This window comes from Canis aureus, chromosome 1, assembly GCF_053574225.1.
Source record: "Canis aureus isolate CA01 chromosome 1, VMU_Caureus_v.1.0, whole genome shotgun sequence".
Taxonomy (NCBI): Eukaryota; Metazoa; Chordata; class Mammalia; order Carnivora; family Canidae; genus Canis; species Canis aureus.
In genome coordinates, this window is record NC_135611.1 from 50150850 (window position 1) to 50172044 (window position 21195).

The window sequence follows — 21195 nt, forward strand, 5'->3', positions numbered from 1 at the left end:
TTGGGGATTGTATTTGTTCTGTTTGTATCAGTAAGCTTTTTCATTTTTGTTAGCTTTGCAAAATAGAACTTTATCAAAATAGTGATGTTACTTGAGAAACTGGCTGGGGATAGAGGATTGGCAGGAAGCATTACCAGAGAATAAGGTGATGAGGAGTGTATTTTGAAGGTGAAGAGAACCTAATTCCTTTTTCTTCTTCCACAGCGTCCTTCTCCCCTACACCCTCCCACCCCCCCGCCCCCACCAGCTCTGTTCTGTAGTGGTTAGCAGAGGACATAGAAACATTGACCTGCTGCTCCCCGGATCACAGTAAAGTGTTCGTATGCTTCCTGTTCTGTGTGCTTCCAAAAGAGGAAGTACTTGCCCACTCGTGCACCGGGCCTCCAGTGGCTAGCACACAAGTACATGCTTCGTTCTCTTTCATTTGTATCTTCTAGTCCTTTGCTCTCTTGTTCCTCAGTCTGTGCGTTTTTAGGTTTAAGCTCCTGTGTGTCAGAATTCTGTAAACAACAGGAACCGCCCGCCAGTTTTGCCTGCACAGTACTCCTGCTGTTTGCGGTCAGAGCAGAAGCCACCGCAGACCTTACTCCCTTTGGGCGAAAGAGAAGTTCTCCTCTGAGTTCCACAACTAACGATAGAGGAGAAAGACCACGTTGCCGAGGAGGAGATGTAGCCATAGAAAAAAGTTTTACCAAGAGTTCTTAAAAGAAGCCACAAGTAGTTTAAATTTGAGTTCATTTACCACATTACTGAACATTTTCTCTGCTTTTTGTCTTTTGTAGGCAAGAGTGCACAGTGGGAGATTCAGCTTGCAAGAATTCTGAGTCTGATCCAGAGGATTTTTCAGATGAAATCAATACGGAGAACCTTTATGGCACCTCTCCCCCCAGCACACCTCGGCAGATGAAACGCATGTCCACCAAACACCAGAGGAATAACGTGGGGAAGCCTGCCAATCGATCTGGTTTGAAAGGTGAGTCTGGTACTTACAAAAATAGACAGGCTTGGCACTTTCAGTATGTAATCTGTATAACGCATAACTACTGATTGATCCTTTCTATGATCATGTTTTTCTTTTTATCTTGAATTTGATTTTAATGCTGCTTTTAAATTTCACTTAATTTTTGAATTATTACCAGTAGCAGTTTTGTTAATAAAGGAAAAAATAATTCTCCAGAGATAGAAAGATTTGTCCTGAGTAATTGTTAAAGCCAGCGGTGTGAGGCATTTGTATACCTGTTGGTATATAGAAGAGGTCACGTGTGCGGGAATCCATGCACTCATCCAAGATGGCTGTTGATACATGAGAGAGATGGCTTTTTTATGCTTTGAGTCACTAGCTTTTGTCTTCCAGACATGATGTACTGGGCAGTTTGGGAGAGGCGGATCCAGGCTTCCCTAGCCAGCCTGTGACGTGTGCTCTCTGTCAGTGACCGTGATGCTGTCCTACATATGCACAGCCCTCCTTCATGCTAAGCACAGTGCTTGGATGGTACCTCATCATGGACAGAACTTGCCTTCTACTTATCTCTCTGTTTGGAATCTCAGAGCCCTGATAATGTTCTGTTCCTAGAAGCTGGAAGTGTTTTCTGGTTTCATTTCATACTTCCTCCAGCATGTCACAGCTGTTCTTTTCTAAGGTAGATAAATCAAATCGTGCTGACTTGCTGCTTTCTTGTTCTCTACTTTCTGGCTCAGATCCTCAGATTGCTGAAGCCTTATGGGTTTAGAATTCTCCTATTAATTTCAGCAAGCCATTTGTCCTAAAACTGATCTCATAGCATTGTGGAATTCATTCGTCTCTTACTGCACAAAATATGGATTCTATTCTTTATCTTATCTGGGACATTTTCCTATCACATGGTCTCCCTTACTGATATCAAGTTCATACCCATTTCTCCCTTTCTCTGGCCAGGTTCCCCTTCCTGCAGATATCTTCCACATATTGACCTTTTGTGGTTGTAAGGGGACACATTCACTCTTTGTCTGCATTGTGGTCCTTTCTCAGGAAAGAAGGAAGGCAAGAGAAATGGATTTTGAGGTGTATATTTGCTTGGGTGAAATTTTGCCCAAGGAAGAATTCCTAAGCTTTAATAGTCTTTCTTTTCCACAGGGAAGGTGATTTCTTTTCTTTCCTTTTGCTTTTGCTTTTGCTTTTGCTTTTGCTTTTGCTTTTGCTTTTCCTTTTCCTTTTCCTTTTCCTTTTCCTTTTCCTTTTCCTTTTCCTTTTCCTTTTCTTTCTTTCTTTCTTTCTTTCTTTCTTTCTTTCTTTCTTTCTTTCTTTCTTTCTTTTTCTTTGTAAGGATTTTTGCATTCTCAAATTATTTATTTTTAAAGATTTTTTTTTATTTGAGAGAGAGAGCGAGCGAGCGAGAGAGAGCGAGCCCCTGTGAGTTGGAGGAGGAGCAGAAGGAGAGGATCAAGCAGATTCCATGCTGAGCATGGAGCCCGATGTGGGGCCTGATCCCATGATACTGAGATCATGACCTGAGCCGAAATCAAGAGTCAGATGCCTAACTGACTGAGCCACCCAGGCACCCCAGGATATTTTTATTTTTATGTAACCTCTATACTCCGTGTGGGGCTCAAATTTACAATCCCCAAATCAGGAGTCACATACTCTACTGGCTAAGTCAGCCAAGCTCCCCAATTTTTTACTTTCTTTTAAAAGTTTATTTGCACTAGGATATTAACCTGTGACCTGAACTTATTATCCCGTTTGGAAACTGATAGCTTTTCATTGCAATTTATTATCTTTAAAATCAATCTTTATTCATTTTCTCAAAGATAGCTATAGAAGTTCCTTATCTAATATTTTAGATATTATAAAGTAAAGTAGCATCTACTGAATCAATATTATTTAATACGTATTTGCTTCGAGCTGGTAAAACTGAGAAGATGCCAGTAGCACATCTGCTGATGTTGGTTCATGCTATTTTAGAATAGGAGTTAAGGGCATAATTCTCACATTTTATAGATTGAGAAACTGCAGTATAGGGTTATTAAAGTAACTTTGAGGCCAGAAGTCTTGAGATAGTGACAGGACTATTTTTATAAATAGTTCTCCTGGAAAAAAAAATAAAAGAAATAGTTCTCCTGGTTCTTGATTTGGACTTTTTCCTAGTACAAGCAGCAGATGTTAAACTTACCTGAATGCAGTACTTGAATTAAGTGTACTGTCTTCCACTAATCAGTCAGAAAACCAGTCACTAGATTTTTTTTTTTTTAAGATTTATTTATTTATTTGAGAGAGAGAGAGCGCGTGAGAGAGCATGTGCATGCATACCCACATGAGGGCAGGGAGGGGCAGAGGGTGAGGGAGAGAGAAACTTAAGCAGACCCTATGCTGAGTGCAGAGCCTGACATGGGGCTCGATCTCAAGACCCTGAGATTGTGACCTGAGCCAAAACCAAGAATCAGACACTTAAGCAACTGCACCGAGCAGCCCTGGTGGCTTAGCGGTTTAGCTCCTCCTTCCGCCCAGGGCGTGATCCTGGAGACCCGGGATCGAGTCCCACGTCGGGCTCCCTGCATGGAGCCTGCTTCTCCCTCTGCCTGTTTCTCAATCTCTCTCTCTCTCATAAATAAATAAATAAATAATCTTAAAAACAAAAACCCAGCATTACGAAACTGCACCGCCCAGGCACCCCAGTCACTAAGTATTTGTTGAACTCCTACTGTCCTTCTGGGATGTGTGGGAAATAGAAAATGGAAGGTTGTTTCTTTTCCTTCAACTTTTTTCAACTATTTATTTCGTAAAATTACAGAATTTTAGCTCTGGAAGGAGTCTTACAGACCACCTATTCCAGTTCCTGCCAGCCAGGTAGAGTCTTAGAGACCACCTATTCCAGTTCCTGCCAGGTAAAGAAATGTATGGCCATATATCTTTTGACCTGTACCTATATAACAGCAAACGTAAGAAACCAAAATCCTTAAAAACTTATTCTTTTTTCTTGTTGTCAAAGATTACAGTTTGTTATAGGAAATTTAGAAAATTAAAGCAAAAAGAAATAAAAATACATATAAAGCCAATACACAGAAGTAATAACTTTTACCATCTGTGGTGAAAGCCCTATCCCGCATAGGAATCATGCAGGTAAATAGGCAGTGCAGGCTCGTGTGGTGGAGCTAGAATGAAGGGTGGTGAGGTGAGGCTGCTGCAGTGTCCACAGGAGGGACTGGGAAGCCCTGGGGGTAGAAGACTTCTGGAACAAGTGACATTTGTGTTATGACCTCAGGGCTGAGGCCGGGAGGCCAATATTTCAAACTAGTGTGTGATTCATGATAATATATTGGTCTCTTAGTATTTTCAAGAGCTTTTAGAATTAATTAGGTTGGTCAGATTTATTTTAAAAGCTTTCCAAGGAAGTATGAACTGATGCATTCTTCCTTTCTCACTGCCACAAGCAAAGGCTCTCTGAATCATACTATTCACTTTAGAGCTGCAGTCCAAATTGGACTCATCTTTTTAATAAATGTCACCAATAATATTTGCATTTTTTCTGGTTATCTATTGCTGTATAACAAACCACCCCCAAAACTTGGTGGCGTGAAAGAACAACCATTTTATTTTGCTCATGATTCTTTGGGCCACATACTTAGGCAGATCATAGCTCATCTCAAACACATTATGTCTGGAGCTTTAACTGGAATGGCTCAGTTGGCTGAAGATGTTGTCATGGCCTGGATAGGGCCCTAAATGTGGGGTTTCACTTCTTCTCCACATGGTGTCAGCTGCGTCTCTGTGGTCCAGCATGGCTCCTTTACTCACATGTCTAGTGTGTGGACTGAGAGCTGGCTAGCATTGTTTTTTTCCCACATGACCTTCAACATGGTCATCCTGGGATTCTTCACAGCATACTTGTTCCTGGGTAATTGGAATTCTTACATGGCAGCTAGCTTCCCCTACAGCAAGTGTCATGAGAGAGATCAAGGTGAAAGTTGTAAGGGTTCTTAGCTTAGGAAGTCACATAACACCACTTCTGCTGCATGGTGGTGCCATGCTACACAGGGCTGCCAGAATTCAGTGTGGGAGGGGACCACACAGGGCATTTCAGAGGTAGATGTGGTTGCAGGCTGTAAGGCATTAGCACCTACCTGCATTTGATAGAAAGCTTTGGGGCATTAATGCCCAGTCAGTCTCTCCTCTGTAAAGGCAGACATCATAAGCATTTCTGAAGGACTATAAGGACACAAGAAGGTATCTGAGGGCACCCTGTTGTAAGGAGGGGAGAGTAACCATTAACAGTTTTTTTTTTTTTTTTTTTTTTTTTAGCAATGGTAGCTGTTGTCATGAACTGATTACATGGATATGATTCTTTAAATATTTTTATTATTATAGGCTCAGAGTAACTACTACCAATCTATAATAGCAATGAACTACTATAGATTTATTTTTTGTAATTGGAAATTCAGTCCCAGGCCACTTTCTAACCAACTGGCTATAATTGAGAGTTCCCTTGAGACCCTCTTCACGTTCCATCATTTGCTAGAACTGTTCACAGAACTCAAGAACACACTTTACTTGCGTTTATTATAAAGGACTCAGGAACAGTCAAATGGAAGAGATGCATAGAGCAAGGGATTGGGGAGTTGGGGTGGGGGGGGATGACCTGAGACTTCCCAGTCCCGCCAGCATTAGTGTCCCGTTCCCTGGATGTGTTAACCAGCCTGGAAGCTCATCACATTTCCTTGTTAAAGAGTTTTTATAGAGTTTAATCTCCAGACTGCCCCCTCCTAACTCCCTTCTGGGAGGTTAGGATGGTGGATGGGAGGTGCTAAAGGTTCCAGCCCACTAATTATTTGCTTCTTCTGTGCCCAGCTCTGTCCTGAGGCTATCTAGGAGCATTCCCTAAGTCACCTCATTAGCATAAATACAGATGTGATTGAAAGGGGCTCCTGTGAGTAATTAAAGATGCTCCTATCATTCAGGAAATCCAAAGGTTTTTGTTGTTGTTGTTGTTTTAGCAGTTCTGTGCCAGAAACCTGGACAAAATCCAAATATATTTCTTATCATATACCTCAGTGAGCAACTGCTAGCAAAGGTGTGGGGAGATGACAGCTTTCATACAATGCTAATGGGAGTGTAAATTGTCTCAATCCTTGTGGGAAAGTAATTTGTTAATATAGTTAAGGGATGGTTGGTTATGTCCTTGACCCCACATATCCACCACTGGGACTAGACTTTAGAGAAGTTCCTGAAAAAAGATTCACTGTGTCATTCATTGTGATTTCCAAGCATAGTATGCAATTGTGTAACCACCAAGCAGGGTAGTTCAAAACTAGTGTCTGTCATAGTGGTTGTCTGGGATGCTAGGGGACTGAGGAGAGGAGACCCTTGGTTGGGGACGAGGGCGGGGATGAAGGACAAAGGTGAGGTTGCCATTGCTAAGATGGTGTGGGGGTGTGAAGGATGAAAGTGAGGCCATCATTGTAGTATTTTATTTCTTGCTTTATGTTGGTGGACTCTGAAATGATTGCCAGTTTAGAAGTGTGCAAAATGATATTTTATCCAATTTTTGCATTTCCCTGGGAATTTAAAAACATTTTTGTTTTCAAAACATGAACTACGGGTTTTAGAAGCTGTGACAAATATGATAGCAATGTTATGATGTCTAGGTATGAATGGTTAGTTCCTTATTACCTAAAAAAAAAGTTAGCTATGTGACATCCTGACTGATGTAACCTACCGGTTAAGTTCTCGAATTAGCTCACCCACCAGGCTTGATTTCATACTTTGATGAGTAACAAGATTTAATTGTGGTATTATTTAAATTGTACTTTAGGATAATGGTAAATAACTGCCAAATTACAGCAATTAAGATTTTAATAAATTTTGGACAATAATTAGTCATATATAGCTGTTCTTAAGATTGGTTTAAGGGAAAGATAGTCAAAGTATCTCCACCTTAAATTTTTGTGCCTTTTAACATCGCAGAAAGAAGTAAATCTAGTTCACCTCATAGTTTAAATTAAGAATTAGGGCAGCCTGAGTGGCTGAGCGGTTTAGTGCAGCCTTCAGCCCAGGGTGTGATCCTGGAGACCTGGGATCGAGTCTCACATCGGGCTCCCTGCATGGAGCCTGCTTCTCCCTCTGCCTGTGTCTCTGCCTCTCTCTGTGTCTCTCATGAATAAATAAAATCTTTAAATAAATTAATTAATCAAGAATTAAAACACTCAAACCAAGTTCTTTTCAGAGTGAATCTGCCTTGTAATCAGTGTCAGCTTCATTTTGCCAGCAGTATTATAATATACTGCAATAGCCAAATTATAGAGATAGAACTAATACTTCAAGATATTTATATCAGAATTTGAACCTACATGTACATTCCTATATACGCATACTGATTTCCCTATCATAAATATCTCAAGGTATATGTATATATAAATGTGTGTATAGGGCAGCCCGGGTGGCTCAGCGGTTTAGTGCCACCTTCAGCCCAGGGCGTGATCCTGGGGACCCAGGATGGAGTCCCACGTCGGGCTTCCTGCATGGAGCCTGCTTCTCCCTCTGCCTGTGTCTCTGCCTCTCTCTCTCTCTGTGTGTGTGTGTGTGTGTGTGTGTCTCTCATGAATAAATAAAATCTTAAAAAAAATGTGTGTGTTAAAGTCTGTATTTGCTAACAGTAGTATGATTAGCTACTTGTTTTTGAAAGAGTATAATACTGCTGTAAATTTGAGTTGATAAAATGCTTACAAGTCTATAGAATTGACTCCTGAACAATGCCAGGGTGAGGGTTAGGGGTCAACTCCCTGCAGAGTCAAAAATTGGTATATGACTTTGACTTCCCAACAGCGTAACTTTTAATAGCTTACTGTCAATTACAAGTCTTACCATGATGTAAATAGTTGATTAACACATATTTTGTATATGTATTATGTACTGTATTCTTACAATGTAGTAAGCTAGAGAAAAGAAATTTTTATTATTATTGGGGATTTTTAAAGAGAGAGAGAGAGAGGGTGGAGAAGGGGCAGAGTGAGAGGGAGAGAATCTTAAGCAGGCTCCATGCCCAGTGTGAACCCAGTGTAAGGCTTGATCTCAAAACCCTGGGATCATGACCTGTGCCTAAATCAGGAGTTGAACACTTCTCTGACCAAGCAATCCAGGTGCCCTGAAAACATAATGTTTTTAAGAAAATCTAAGAGAAAATATATTTATAGTATTTATCAGAAAAAAAAAAAAAATCTGGATGTAAGTGGACCTGCATAGTTCAAGCTTCTGTTGTGCAAAGGTCAGCTGTATCGTCAGTCACCTGATTGCTCATTGTTAGCTAGAGTGGACTTAAATCTGTATTTCAGCTCTTTAAACTCAGCCTGGTAGTCAGAGTTCTGTTTCAGGCTACCCATATGCAGACTCACTGTCCAGCCAGAGTCTCTTTTTTTGCCTTTGTGTCTCTTCATTGGCTTAAAAGATACTCTCGACTTTCTTGCTACCCTTGTTTGAGCTCTAATTTCAAGGGCCCTGGTCAATTACATGGTCTTATTTAAAGCCTTTATAGATTAGTTACCCTCTATAATCTGTGGTTTATGACACTCTGTGTCTAACCTTTCCTTGGGCTGTTAGCACTGGCCTGTGAGCACCTGTGACAGGTGTAATTGTGATGTGATGGCACAAACATGGATTGGGATCCCGGTCATAATATTTACGTGTTGATGTTCCATGGTAGACTTCATCACAGTGTTGTGAAGATGATGACAGTCTCTGTATAGGTCCTACCTTGAAAATGAGGGAGTTGAAGAAAGCACTGTTTCCCAAAATTCTAGCCAGGTTGAATTGGAGACACTCGGAGTGGGCCCGGGAGTCTGCATTTTAGCAAGAACCCAAGTGATTTTTAATGTTGTCCGATATTTGAGAACCATGAATTGGATCTCTAAGCCCCTGCAGATTGCTGCCAGTGTTTGATAATCTAGGACATCATTGCTCTAATGACCATCTCACACTTAAAGGTAAAGGGTGGCCATCCGTTTATGCTTACTCATTTGAGAGCTTGAGGAAAGCTGCTGTGTAGAATTTGGACAGTACTCATATAGGAGAGCAGAAGTATTGTAAGGACTTGATAAAAAATACATTTTATACATATTCTAAGGAGCCAGTTCTAGATATGGATGATGGGAAAGTTCAGTTGAATGTCTCATATCTGTTTAAGCAAGTGAACCATATTGCTTGTCATTGGTTGCTTTTGGTTTCATTATAAATTTTTTTTCCTTTTCCTTTCTTGTTCTTCCAATTAGGCAGGAATTATTGGTAATTGGCCAAAGGAAAAAGTAACTACTCTGGAAGATTGTTGAAACTGCACTAACCAAATCACACCATTTAATTTATAGCCATTCAGGAGATCAGATGTTCCATTAATCTTGCTTAAGTTATGATGAACTAGTTTTAAAATACTATAATGAGAACTTCTCATGTAATATATTCTGTATACTTTTGATTTATTATTTTCAGAAGCTGTTTGTATTTGACTTTTTATTAATTGCAGAGGGATTTAATATTCAAAGGAAACTAGATAAACTTATTAATGGGCTTTCCATTATTAATGGGCTTTCAAGTTATTATTAAAAGTTTTATACTCATGTCAGATTGGGTAAAGATAATATAAAGTGCTTGGGAATAATAACTGTGTCTCAGCTTATAGGTTTATTTTCATCCCCAACATCCTAGTACTTCTCCATCTCCCTTAACTGACAGGTCTCTTAGAGTTTCATAGAGGATTGCCCGATCACTGATTGCTAGGAAATACTCTTGTGTTTCCTCTGTCCATCTCAAATCTATCATTTGAAAAGTATAGCAACTGATAAATACAGTTTTTTATAGTAGCTAGACTAGGGTTTAAGTCTATCTTAAGTTTAAATTAATATCATCTTAAAGCATGATGTATCAATTTCCATTTATGCTTTTTTTTCCAAAACCAACTTTGTTTTTTGTTTTGAAAAAAAAAAAAAATGTTCTTTATGTTCCATCTTGTGCCTTTCCCAATTTGCTTGTCTTTATGAACATTGTACATCCAAATAAGCCATTGCTTTATGTACATACAAAATTTTTTAAAAATAGTATAATACACCATTTTGTTTGCTATGAGGTAGGCCTAAGATGTGTACATAATCTGCAAAAATTAGTTTTTTAGGCTACTAAAATTGGATTCTTCTTATACAGGAAAGTGGGACTGTGGCATTTTTTTTCTCTCTTAAGTGTTTTTTTTTTTTTTTTTTAAAGATTTTATTTATTCATGAGAGACCCAGAGAGAGAGAGGCAAAGACACAGGCAGAGGGAGAAGCAGGCTCCGTGTGGGGAACCTAATGTGGGACTCAATCCCAGAACCCCAGGATCATGACCTGAACCAAAGGCAGATGCTCAACCACTGAGCCACCCAGGCGTCCCTTAAGTGTTTTTAATTACTGAAATAAAGATCAAGGCTGAGAAGTTTTATCTCTTAATATTTTTTTTTCATGCTTTGAATATTCGCTTCCTAGAAAATATGGCATAGATTTGGGCATAATGTTTATAGCCCAGTCTTCTGGAATAATGAAAAACCATCCCAGCCACTCTCAGTTAACACTTTTTTTTCCTTAGAATCTTTAAATCATGGATTTAAACATTTTAAAAACCATGGAAGAACATTTATGAGTTATGTAAGTAAAGTATTACATTTTCACTGTTCATTATTCTTTTCAAATTATAAACTGTATGCAAACATTCTCTGGCCATTATCAATAATGTTATCCTATATCATTTTATAAAGTTTTGTTAGGATCCTAAATCCTAAGCTAAAAGCATCATTTTTTGTTACATAAATATTTGATTTCTTTGATTCAAAACCAAGACAACATTCTCTTCTAGGTCTGCATTGCCTCTCTTCTGTACATGTTTCTTGGATATTCTTATGTACTCTCCTAGTATTAAATAACATATGTATACACTGATGACTTCCAAGTGTATCTTTGGATTTCTCTCCTAAACTCAAGATCCACATTATGTACCTATGGACATCGCCAATATGACTTCCTATAGGCTCCTCAAATTTAGTGTATTAAAACTAAACTCATTATTTTTACCTCTAGTCTTAAACAGTGATACCATGTATGTCATTATGTGTTTCATAGGACAAAGTATAGTATAAATTCGTATCTTGAAAAATGAAATATAGTGGAGTTAAATTTGGAAGCACTTGTTAGCTTTGCTTTCAAATAACCATTGTTTTACCAAGTAGAGATGAATAAATGGTATGTATGTGCTAAGTCAATAAAAGTATAAAGAATACAGTTACAGAAAAAAAAAGAACACAGTTAAAGAAAACATCAAAGAGGAGACAAAGGCCAAAATGAAAAAAAATTCATTTTTTTATAAATGAATAATGATAGGCATTTGTAGCTAGAAGCAGAATTGTGAAGAAATTTCTTGAATGGACTGCATAAAAGGTTTTAAGACCTTTAGAAGTAAGATAGATTAAAATAAGGATAAAAATTCCATCATTTAAAAAATATTGGTAATTAAAAAGTAATAGTTTTTATATTAAAATATAGCAAAAATTCCTATAGAGAAAATCTTTTTTGATGGACCATAAAGGAAATAAATATGTCAAGTTGGACTTAGGAATTCCTCTTAGGAATATTTGTTTTAATTTCTTTTTTTTTTTTTTTTTTTTGAGAGAGAGAGTGAGCTAGAACTAGTGTGCACTCATGCCTGTGTAAATAGGGGAAGGGCAGGGGCAGAGGAGGGAGAGGGAGAGAGAGAACCCTAAGCAAGTTCTATGCTCAGAGCAGACCCCAATGTGGGGGCTCAGTCTCATGACCCTGAGATCATGACCTGAGCAGAAATCAAGAATAAGATACTTAACTGACAGACCTAAAAATTCTTCTTTTAAAACTATTTTAATTTAAACTGATTAACCCTCTCAAATAAAAATCTTTAAAATGGGGGGAATGTATCTGGGTGGCTCAGTTGGTTACGTGTCTGTCTTTGGCTCAGATCATGATCCCACCATTCAAGGATTAAGTCCTGGCATTTGGTTCCTTGCTCAGTGGGGAGCCTGCTGCTCCATCTCCCTCTGCCCTCTACTCACACTCTCTCTGTCGCTTTCTCTAATAAATAAATAAAATCTAAAAAAATTTTTTTTTAAATTGATTAGAAGGTAAATTGGTTTTAAACAGGATTTCTGGGCAGCCTGGTGGCTCAGCAGTTTAGTGCCATCTTCAGTTCAGGGCCTGATCCTGGAGACCCAGCATCGCGTCCATGTCAGGCTCCCTGCATGGAGCCTGCTTCTTCCTCTGCGTGTGTCTCTGCCTCTCTCTCTCTCTCTCTCTCTCTCTCTCTCTCTCTCTTTCTGTCTCTCATGAATAAATAAATAAAATCTTAAAAAAAAAAAAAAACCAACAGGATTTCTTTAGTGAATTAATTTTGGATATATCAGTTTGTAACCCATATAAATATGCCCTATTTCACCAGATCTAAGGCATACTATGTTTTAAGAAGAAAAATGCTTACAATTGAAGACAGAATGTTTTTTTATACTTAGAATTTTTATTTTTTATTTACTAAAAGAACCCTTTTACACTTCTTGATATTTAGATACAGATTTTAAAGAACTACTTGTTACTTATGTATGTGTGTATAAAAGAAAATATAAATGAAACCTACTAGTGAATATATTCTTAAAGCTTATTCATATCAATTTTAAAATCTATTTTAATTTCAGAGTTCTTAAAATCCAGAACATGTGTCCTAGAGTCAGTGACATGAAGTATATCTTGGGTGTGGAGGGGAGACTGGGACAGTGTTTTAGGTTTGGGCATTATCCGTATATGAAGTGGAAGCAGAGATTATCCAGGGAGGGAGAGAGTAAGGCAGAAGAGATCAAAGAGCAGAACTCTAAGAAACAGCATTTTCTGGAGTGAGCCAAGTTCCAAGGAGGGAATTTGAAAAGGTGTGACTTGGGAAGCAGAAAAGAACCCAGACTGTTGTATCTAGAAAGTAACAGGATGAAGGGATTTCATTAAGGCAGAGGTCATTGATATTGGCCGAAATGCCAAACAGGAAGCAAGGGGTGTGTGTGTTCATTTGAAAGCTTGGGAATTAAATTAATAGAACCTTCTACAATTGTTTGACAAAATGTGATGTTTGCTTTCTTTGCATTAATTTTGAATGATTTTATATGCCAGTTGCAAATGATACTGAATTAGTCTCTATGTCTTCAGTTTTTTTAATGCTAAATTTAAAATATTATTGTTCATTTGTGAGAAAGAAGAAAACAAAGAATAGAATAAATAAACATTTTTGCCTATTACCTCTTTCATTTTTTTAAATGAGAATAATCTGAGAGTGCCTTAAAGAGTTTTTGCTCAATCTACTTAATTTTACAAATGAGAGAAGTGACCCAGGAAACTTCCGTGGTCTGCTCTGAGTTAGTACATTTAGTTCAGGGCAGAGGCAGGGATGGGATTTGTTTTCTAAACCATGTTTCTCAGATCTGTAATGTTTCTCCCTTCTTATGTCGGGGGTGGTAACTTGTGGCAATTTTGCTCACTGGGTAACTGCAACTTTAATGTAGAGAAACAACTTGTTTTAGATTGTAGTGGAGAATAGTAGAGAGCAGAGCAAGTATAATAAAGTGGGGGAATGGATAAAATCTTTTTAGAAATTTAGAGAGAAATGTTGTATGTATCTTGAATCTTTTAATTTTCAGCCTATGGTTATGATTTTTCCAGTAATAGCCTGAAGAATAAGTAAATGTGAATCAGTTTTAGTGAGGATACTGAGTAGCTTCATGTTTTAGAGCTAACCCAGTGTTCTGTTTATTTCTTTTTACTAGAAAAAATGAATGCACCAAACCAGCCTCCACACAAAGACACTGGAAAAACCATGGAGAATGTGGAAGAATATAGCTATAAGCAGGAGAAGAAGATCCGAGCTGCTCTTAGGACAACAGAGCGTGATCATAAGAAAAATGTGCAGTGCTCGTTCATGTTGGACTCAGTGGGTGGGTCTTTGCCCAAAAAATCAATTCCAGATGTGGATCTTAATAAGCCTTACCTCAGTCTTGGCTGCAGCAATGCTAAGCTTCCGGTATCTGTGCCCATGCCTATACCCAGAACTGCACGCCAGACTTCTAGGACTGACTGTCCAGCAGATCGCTTAAAGTTTTTTGAGACTTTACGACTTCTGCTAAAGCTTACCTCAGTCTCAAAGAAGAAGGACAGGGAGCAAAGAGGACAGGAAAATACATCTGCTTTCTGGTTTAACCGATCTAATGAACTGATCTGGTTAGAGCTACAAGCCTGGCACGCAGGACGGACCATTAATGACCAGGACCTCTTTTTATATACAGCCCGTCAAGCCATCCCTGATATTATTAATGAAATCCTTACTTTCAAAGTTAATTATGGGAGCTTTGCCTTTGTTAGAAATGGAGCTAGTTTTAATGGTACTTCAGTAGAAGGGCAGTGCAGAGCCCCTCATGGAACAAAAATTGTGTGTTACTCAACATATCATGAGCATCTCCAACGCCAGAGAGTGTCATTTGAGCAGGTAAAGCGGATAATGGAGCTGCTGGAGTACATGGAAGCACTTTATCCATCATTGCAGGCTCTTCAAAAGGACTATGAAAAATATGCTGCAAAAGACTTCCAGGACAGGGTGCAGGCACTCTGTTTGTGGTTAAACATCACAAAGGACTTAAATCAGAAGTTAAGGATTATGGGCACTGTTTTGGGCATCAAGAATTTATCAGACATTGGCTGGCCAGTGTTTGAAATCCCTTCTCCTCGATCGTCCAAAGGCAATGAGCCAGAAGATGAGGGTGATGACACAGAAGGGGACTTGAAAGAGTTGGATAGTAGTACGGATGAGAGTGAAGAAGAACAACTCTCAGGTCCAAGGGCACCAGAGCCCACACAGCCCATTGACACCAATTTCAGCATCCATTCACAGGATTGTGTACTGAAGAAGCTTGAGAGGCTTGAGTCTGAGGATGATTCTTTTGGCTGGGGAGCACCAGACTGCAGCACAGAGGCAGGCTTTAGTAGACATTGTCTGACTTCTATTTATAGGCCATTTGTAGACAAAGCCCTGAAGCAAATGGGGTTAAGAAAGTTAATTTTAAGACTTCACAAGCTGATGGACGGTTCCTTGCAAAGGGCACGTATAGCACTGGTAAAGAGTGACCATCCAGTGGAGGTAGGTTTCTGGTCGGCATTAGTATGGTTTTGTCCTCAGTTCCATTATTACAGTGTGTTGTGTTGATTATTATGTACTTTCGTAGTCTTGATATTTTTAAGATGTAAGTGATAGTTACTGTAACTTGCAGACTTAAACATTTCTATAAAGCACTGTAATAAATGGGGAAATGGTTCTTTGAAAACTGTATGAATTTAGTGTATTAAGTGTAAGGTGGTGTGTGGAGGAAAAAAAATCCAGCCATATAAATATAGGATGGAGAAGGACAGGCTAGGTATAAATAAAGAGGGAAGAAAACCACAATCATGGGTGACCACAGACTGAATATGAGTCAGTAAAAAAGTCAACATGATGCTGAAATATTTTTAAATGAATGTGGCATCCGAGGTCATGGATCTCCTTCTTTTCTCTATTCTTTGTAGTAGCTTATTTTTGAGTAGCATGTCCAGTTTTGGCCACTGTATTTTAAACTGATAAGAACAGATACTATGCATGATCTTAGCCACAGGCCAAGAGGCTATTTGGCCACTGTATTTTAAAGAGATGTGAGTTGTAGAGAATTGTAAGAATGATCAAAGGAAAAAAGAGTTTACATATTTAGCAAAGTTTATGATTAGTATAAATGATAGAAGTTTAAGGGAGGCCTTAATCATCAAATTCATGCCTCAATATGTGAAGATTTTTGTGAGAGGAGTATGCCTCCTAGAAAAAGCAGCTTGAAAACAGTACACATTTTATTTTGATTAGCTTGATGTCTCAGAAATTCTTGACTGTGAAGGGTGGTAAAACAAGAGAGGGCACACTGTTGGATACTGTTCTTCAGAGGAAGAAGAACAGTTTTTCTTTTGTGGTGAGTTTGCATGTTCATCTGGCTAAAAGCAAAAGCACCCACATCTTTGAGATCCTTTGTCCTGTTCTATGTCGCAATTCTAAATTTTAGTAGCTATCTACATACATATTTGTGCACCTTTCATTTTTATTTTTAAACTTTAGTTTACTACACAATCTGGCTTGCTTTGGAGTGAAAGGTGATAAAACAGAAGGCATTTTTTTTTTTTATAATGGATAACATTGGAAGAGAATCTGAGTATATAAGATTTTTATTTTTCATGAACTAGACCATGAACCCCTAGGAGAAGGGGTCAGACATTCACATAATATAGCAAGATGTTTGCAAAAGGAGTCTATACTTTGTAGCTATAGGAAGTTAGTTGACTGAGTATTATTTGAATTACAAGTCTTAATAGTGAGTTTATATATGAGTCTTCTTTGAACAGTATTTTAACTCTGAATGATTTTTTATGTGCATCTTTTTTTAGAGCAAATGACTCTTTTTCCCCTTTTAGTCCATAACAATTTCATGCAATTTTATTAGTGCAGGTTTCAAAATCAGTAGAACAAAACTAGACACAGATTGAGGATTTGCCATATACTTCAGATGGTGAATGACTGACTTTGATCTAGATTTTTGGCTGGAGTGTTCAGTTGCAATGAGGACACATGTGGACAAGACAGGGACAATGATTAATTTTTATTGTGAAGCACTATTTTTGAAGTAATATGAATGAAACAGCTCTGGCAGTATTAACCCCATCTCTGATTCAGTGAATCTCACGAGAGTAAGGGCCCTGGGAGGTATATGGGGGCTTCTTACAACTGCTTTAAACTCCCTCTCCCAAATTGTCTTCCTCTCGCCTGGGGACCTTCTGTGGCAATGAACCATTGCTACTAATGGTAGAGCTTTGCATGCCTGAAATGTATTGGAACAAGAAAAAGATTGGAAATGAATGCGCTACATTTTCTATTAGAAGTCAAGTTGAAAAAAAAAAAGTCAAGTTGAAAATAGATGGTAGTAGGTAGTCCATCGTTTTGAATTCCTGTCAAAGTTATATTCCCTTGTTTTGACCAGTTGTGATTTAAGTAAACAGGTTATCCTTATTATAGAAAAGAAAAGATATATAGATTCAGAGCTCATAAAGTATGTGAATTAAAGACTTGTAGAGAGAAAAAAAAAGACTTGTAGGATTTTTTTGTATAGAAAAATGAGGTACAGACGCCCCTGTTGCTTTTTGTTTTATAAAATGTCATGTTTGTCATATAACAAAAGAGTAACTGAGAGCTGAAATAGAAATTCAATCTAAATGAATACAAGATGAGGCTCCAACACTACAATTAACTCAGTGGGAAAGTTAGACTTATTTTTTCTTACCATTTCAGGGACATAACTTCTAGAAGGGGAGGTGTGTACGTGTATGTGTATGAACACATGTAGACTTTCCTTCTGGGTTTGTTTCAGTCTTTGAGTATGTTGGAGAAAGAGCCACAGTTTTGAAATCAAGTAACTGGATTCCATTCCTTGGTGTGGGTCTTTCTCACCACATGACTTTGTAAATGATTTAATCTTTCTGACCCTAAGTTATCACATCTGTAAAATGACTATATACTTTCCTACCTACCTCACAGGGTTGTTGTGAGGCCTGAAAGGTGTTTGTATAAATGGTAAAATGCTATAGAAGCCAAATATAAACTATTAATTTTTTAGAGGTTTTGTTAAACTTTTTTTTTTCTTTTGAAGCTAACTGTCAGTCAGTATGGGCTAGACTATTCTGTTTTTATTTTTAAAATGTGTTTAACCTTTTAATCTCTGCCAAATACTCCTACATTTGAAGGGCATACATTTTAAGCAGCGTATAGCCTTTTGGTTTAAGGACAATTTTATTTTCATTCTTGATAGAAGAATCTTGACCAGCTGGCACCACAGATTGTACTCAATACACATCTTTTTTTGCACTTTTTTTTAGGTTATGTGATAATAGTAATGAATATAGTTGAAGGATTTGTGGGAAGGAGGAAAAATACTCAGGACGTTTGAGTTTTCTTGTCTATGTCTTTGTATTTTTATTCTTTATAACTAAGTTACTTGTAATTAGTGCTTATAATAACATGGTCTTATATTTAATCCCCTTTGGCTTATAAACATGCTTTATAAAGCAATTTTTCTCTAAAATTTTATTATATTTCAAAATCTTTAAATTTAAAAACCTGTAATCTTGAGATAATTCTAGATTTATGGAAAACTTGCAAAGATAGTACAGAGTTTTCATACGTTCTTTATCCAGCTTCTTACTTAACTCTGCTGTATTTGTCAAAATTAATATATTAACATTGGTATAAAATACTGTTAACTAAACTGGAGCCGTTACTGGATTTCTGTTTTTGCGCTAATGTCCTCTTTCTGTTCCAGGACCCAGTCAAAGACACCACTTTGCGCTTAGTCATGTCTTCTCCGTCTCCTCTGATATGTGTAGTTGCTTAGTCTTCCCTTGGTTGTCATGGTTTGGATGGCTTGTAGAGTGTCCTGGAATTTGGATAGGTCTGGTGTCTTCTCAAGATTAGACTGAGGGCCTGGGCTTGTGCAGGAATGCCACAGAGTTGCAACGCCCTATGGCATCATATTGTCCCTGGTGGTGTTAACCTGGGTCACGCGTTGAAAGTGGTGTCTGCCAGGTTCCTCCATGAGTTAGCAGTTTTCCTTCCCATGCTTAGTTCTTTGAAGTGAGTCACTAAATGCAGCCCACATTCAAGGGGAGGCCAGTGTCTCTCTACTCCAGAGGAAGGGAATAGCTACATGAATTATTTAGAATTATTCTGTAGGAAAGATTTACCTCTTCTCTCCCATTTACTTACCTCACTGGAAAGTCATAAATACTTATTTTTTCTTTGGGTTGTAATCTAGTAGTATTGCTCCTTACTTTGTTGCTCACATTGTTCCTGCTTAGTCACTGGATCTCTTTCCTTCTGTGTCCTTTTGACATGCTTGCATTTTTTTTTTTGTATAGTGTTGCTTTTGAGCAGTTTCTTATTTGTGACATCATCCTCTATTTTTCCTGTTGCAGTCCTGAAATCAGCCATTTCCCTGAGGAGCTCCGGTTCCTTTTATGGGAGTATGGTATTTAGAGATGAAGATCTGGGCACTGGATGTTACTGTTGGGTATCATTGCTTCCAGGCCCACTCAGTCATAGAGTTAGAAAATAGAGGTATGTCCGTCACCCCATGTGTGTGTATGCACAGCTTGACAGTTGATCAGTTGATTAATTGATCATCTGTCTCCTTGCTTACCTGTCTGTGAAAATTAAACCTGTTTTCACACTGATGTCTCTGGCCTAATTTAGCATTACCAGGTTCATCCTAGCCTTCCTCCTCTGCTTATTTGTAATTTCTTCTCTTGCGATGAGAAACCTGGCTCCCATTACTACATTCATTCACATATTGGTGCAGCCAGAGTATACATGTAAAGTAGTTTCAGAACTGCTAACCAGGTCCCCTCTGAAGATAAATTTGTGAACTAGAGTACGGCATTTCAGTACAATTACTTTTGTCTTTGGTCTTAGAGAGTCCCCACAGAATTTTCCAGAGTTAGTTAGGTCAGCACCTCTTTCCTTCACCCTCCTCAGTGACATAATATCATATGTTTGTAATATACTTAGAGTTACTTCATCTCAGTCCTGAGATTCCACAGTGTCCTAGCTGATTTTTTTTTAAGTTTACATAGAGTTCACTCTTTATGTTGTACAGTCCTTTGGGTTTTGTGCATTTAAAATGTTAAATATCCATAAATATTTGAGCCACAGATTATGATATGGTTATTTTATGCTTCTTCCTTTTTGCTTTATCTTATGAAATTTACACATTTTCAGAAGAAAAGAAAGATAAAATATTTATTTAGTGTAGTGTATAAAAAGATCTAGTTGCCTCACTGCATGTTACCGTGCATATTACCTCAAATCCTAAGGAAGACTTTTGATTATTTTATGAATTACTTTCTTTTGAATTACAAATGATGATGTAATAATTATAAGTTTAGTGGCCAATAAAATATTATTTGTTTGATGATCCAGGAATAATTATGCTAATTTTTTCTGTATGCACAAGAAATCCTGAAGAGGTTGCCTTATATATTCAGAGTGGACAAAGCTTTTAGAAACTAGGGAATATGGTAACAACAGCTACTATTTATCAAGTCTTACCGTATACCAGGCATAACAAATGAGTGAAGTGGTAGTGTTAATTCTGTATTTTACAAATAAGGAGAGTAAATGACTTACCCCAGATCGTAGGAGCTATAGATTGTTGGAGGAATTCAAACCTAGGATTCTGGGATGCTACACTTTCAACTGTGCTAATGGTATCCAAACCTGGCTGCACACCCAGCACTACCCAGGGAGTTTCTGAAAATTCAGGGACCTGTGCCTTTTTGGGATATAGGGCAAATCAGAATCTCTTGAGGTAGGACATGAGTGCTGACATTAACAAACCTCCAACAAGCTGCCTGTGTAGCCAGACCAACACCAGTGCAATTCTGAGTGAGCCCCGTTGAAAACACTATGTAGGCAATAGTACTTGCCTAGCCCTGCCTTCCAGATCAGTGTTCATTAACACAATTATAGTAGTTAATTGTTTTATTTGCTTCAGTCATTACTTGTCTGATTTCATTAGTAAAGTTGCACAGACTTTTTAATTAAGTGGCAAGCTAATAAGTATATCCTTGCTCATTTGCCTATAGGTTTTCTGTTTTCTAAAAGAAGCATGCATACTTGAGGAGAAATAGGCAGTTGTTCTATGTTGTTTTTGACCACAGTGAGCCAATGGAGTAAAATCTGATGTAAGATGGAGAAGATCAGAGGACAGAATTCATCAGCTCACAGTGGAGAACTGCATCCCATGAAGACAACACAACAGTAGCAACAAGACTAGTAGCTAGCATTAACTGAATACTTGCTATATGGAAGTGGGTTGGTCAAGTGACTCGGTTCAGATCCTATATAAACCTGTAGGGCAGAGCCAGGATGTGACCCAGAACAGGCTGTAAAGTTGTGCTCTTAACCATTACAGTATACTGCCTTTTGAAGTTCTACTTTGTCCCACCTAGTATTTGAAGTAGTTTTTGGCTTAGTGGGTAGCATTTGAAAATAAGATTTCACGAGAAAATCTGGAATTTGTCCTTAAAGTGCTAGGAGGAGGT

General features: G+C 38.1%; 1 protein-coding gene and 1 pseudogene across 5 annotated transcripts in view; one reads left to right on the forward strand and one right to left on the reverse strand.

Annotated features, from left to right (window-relative positions):
- MAP3K4 (mitogen-activated protein kinase kinase kinase 4) overlaps window positions 1-21195 on the forward strand; it is a 110773-nt gene that overhangs the window by 36582 nt on the left and 52996 nt on the right. For all 5 annotated transcript variants that reach the window (XM_077899228.1, XM_077899247.1, XM_077899233.1 and 2 more), the window contains exons 2-3: window positions 783-973; window positions 13809-15172. In XM_077899228.1, coding sequence (XP_077755354.1) covers window positions 783-973; window positions 13809-15172 — 1555 coding nt within the window. The remainder of the gene's footprint in view (window positions 1-782; window positions 974-13808; window positions 15173-21195) is intronic.
- On the reverse strand, window positions 15589-15693 carry LOC144289586 (U2 spliceosomal RNA; annotated as a pseudogene).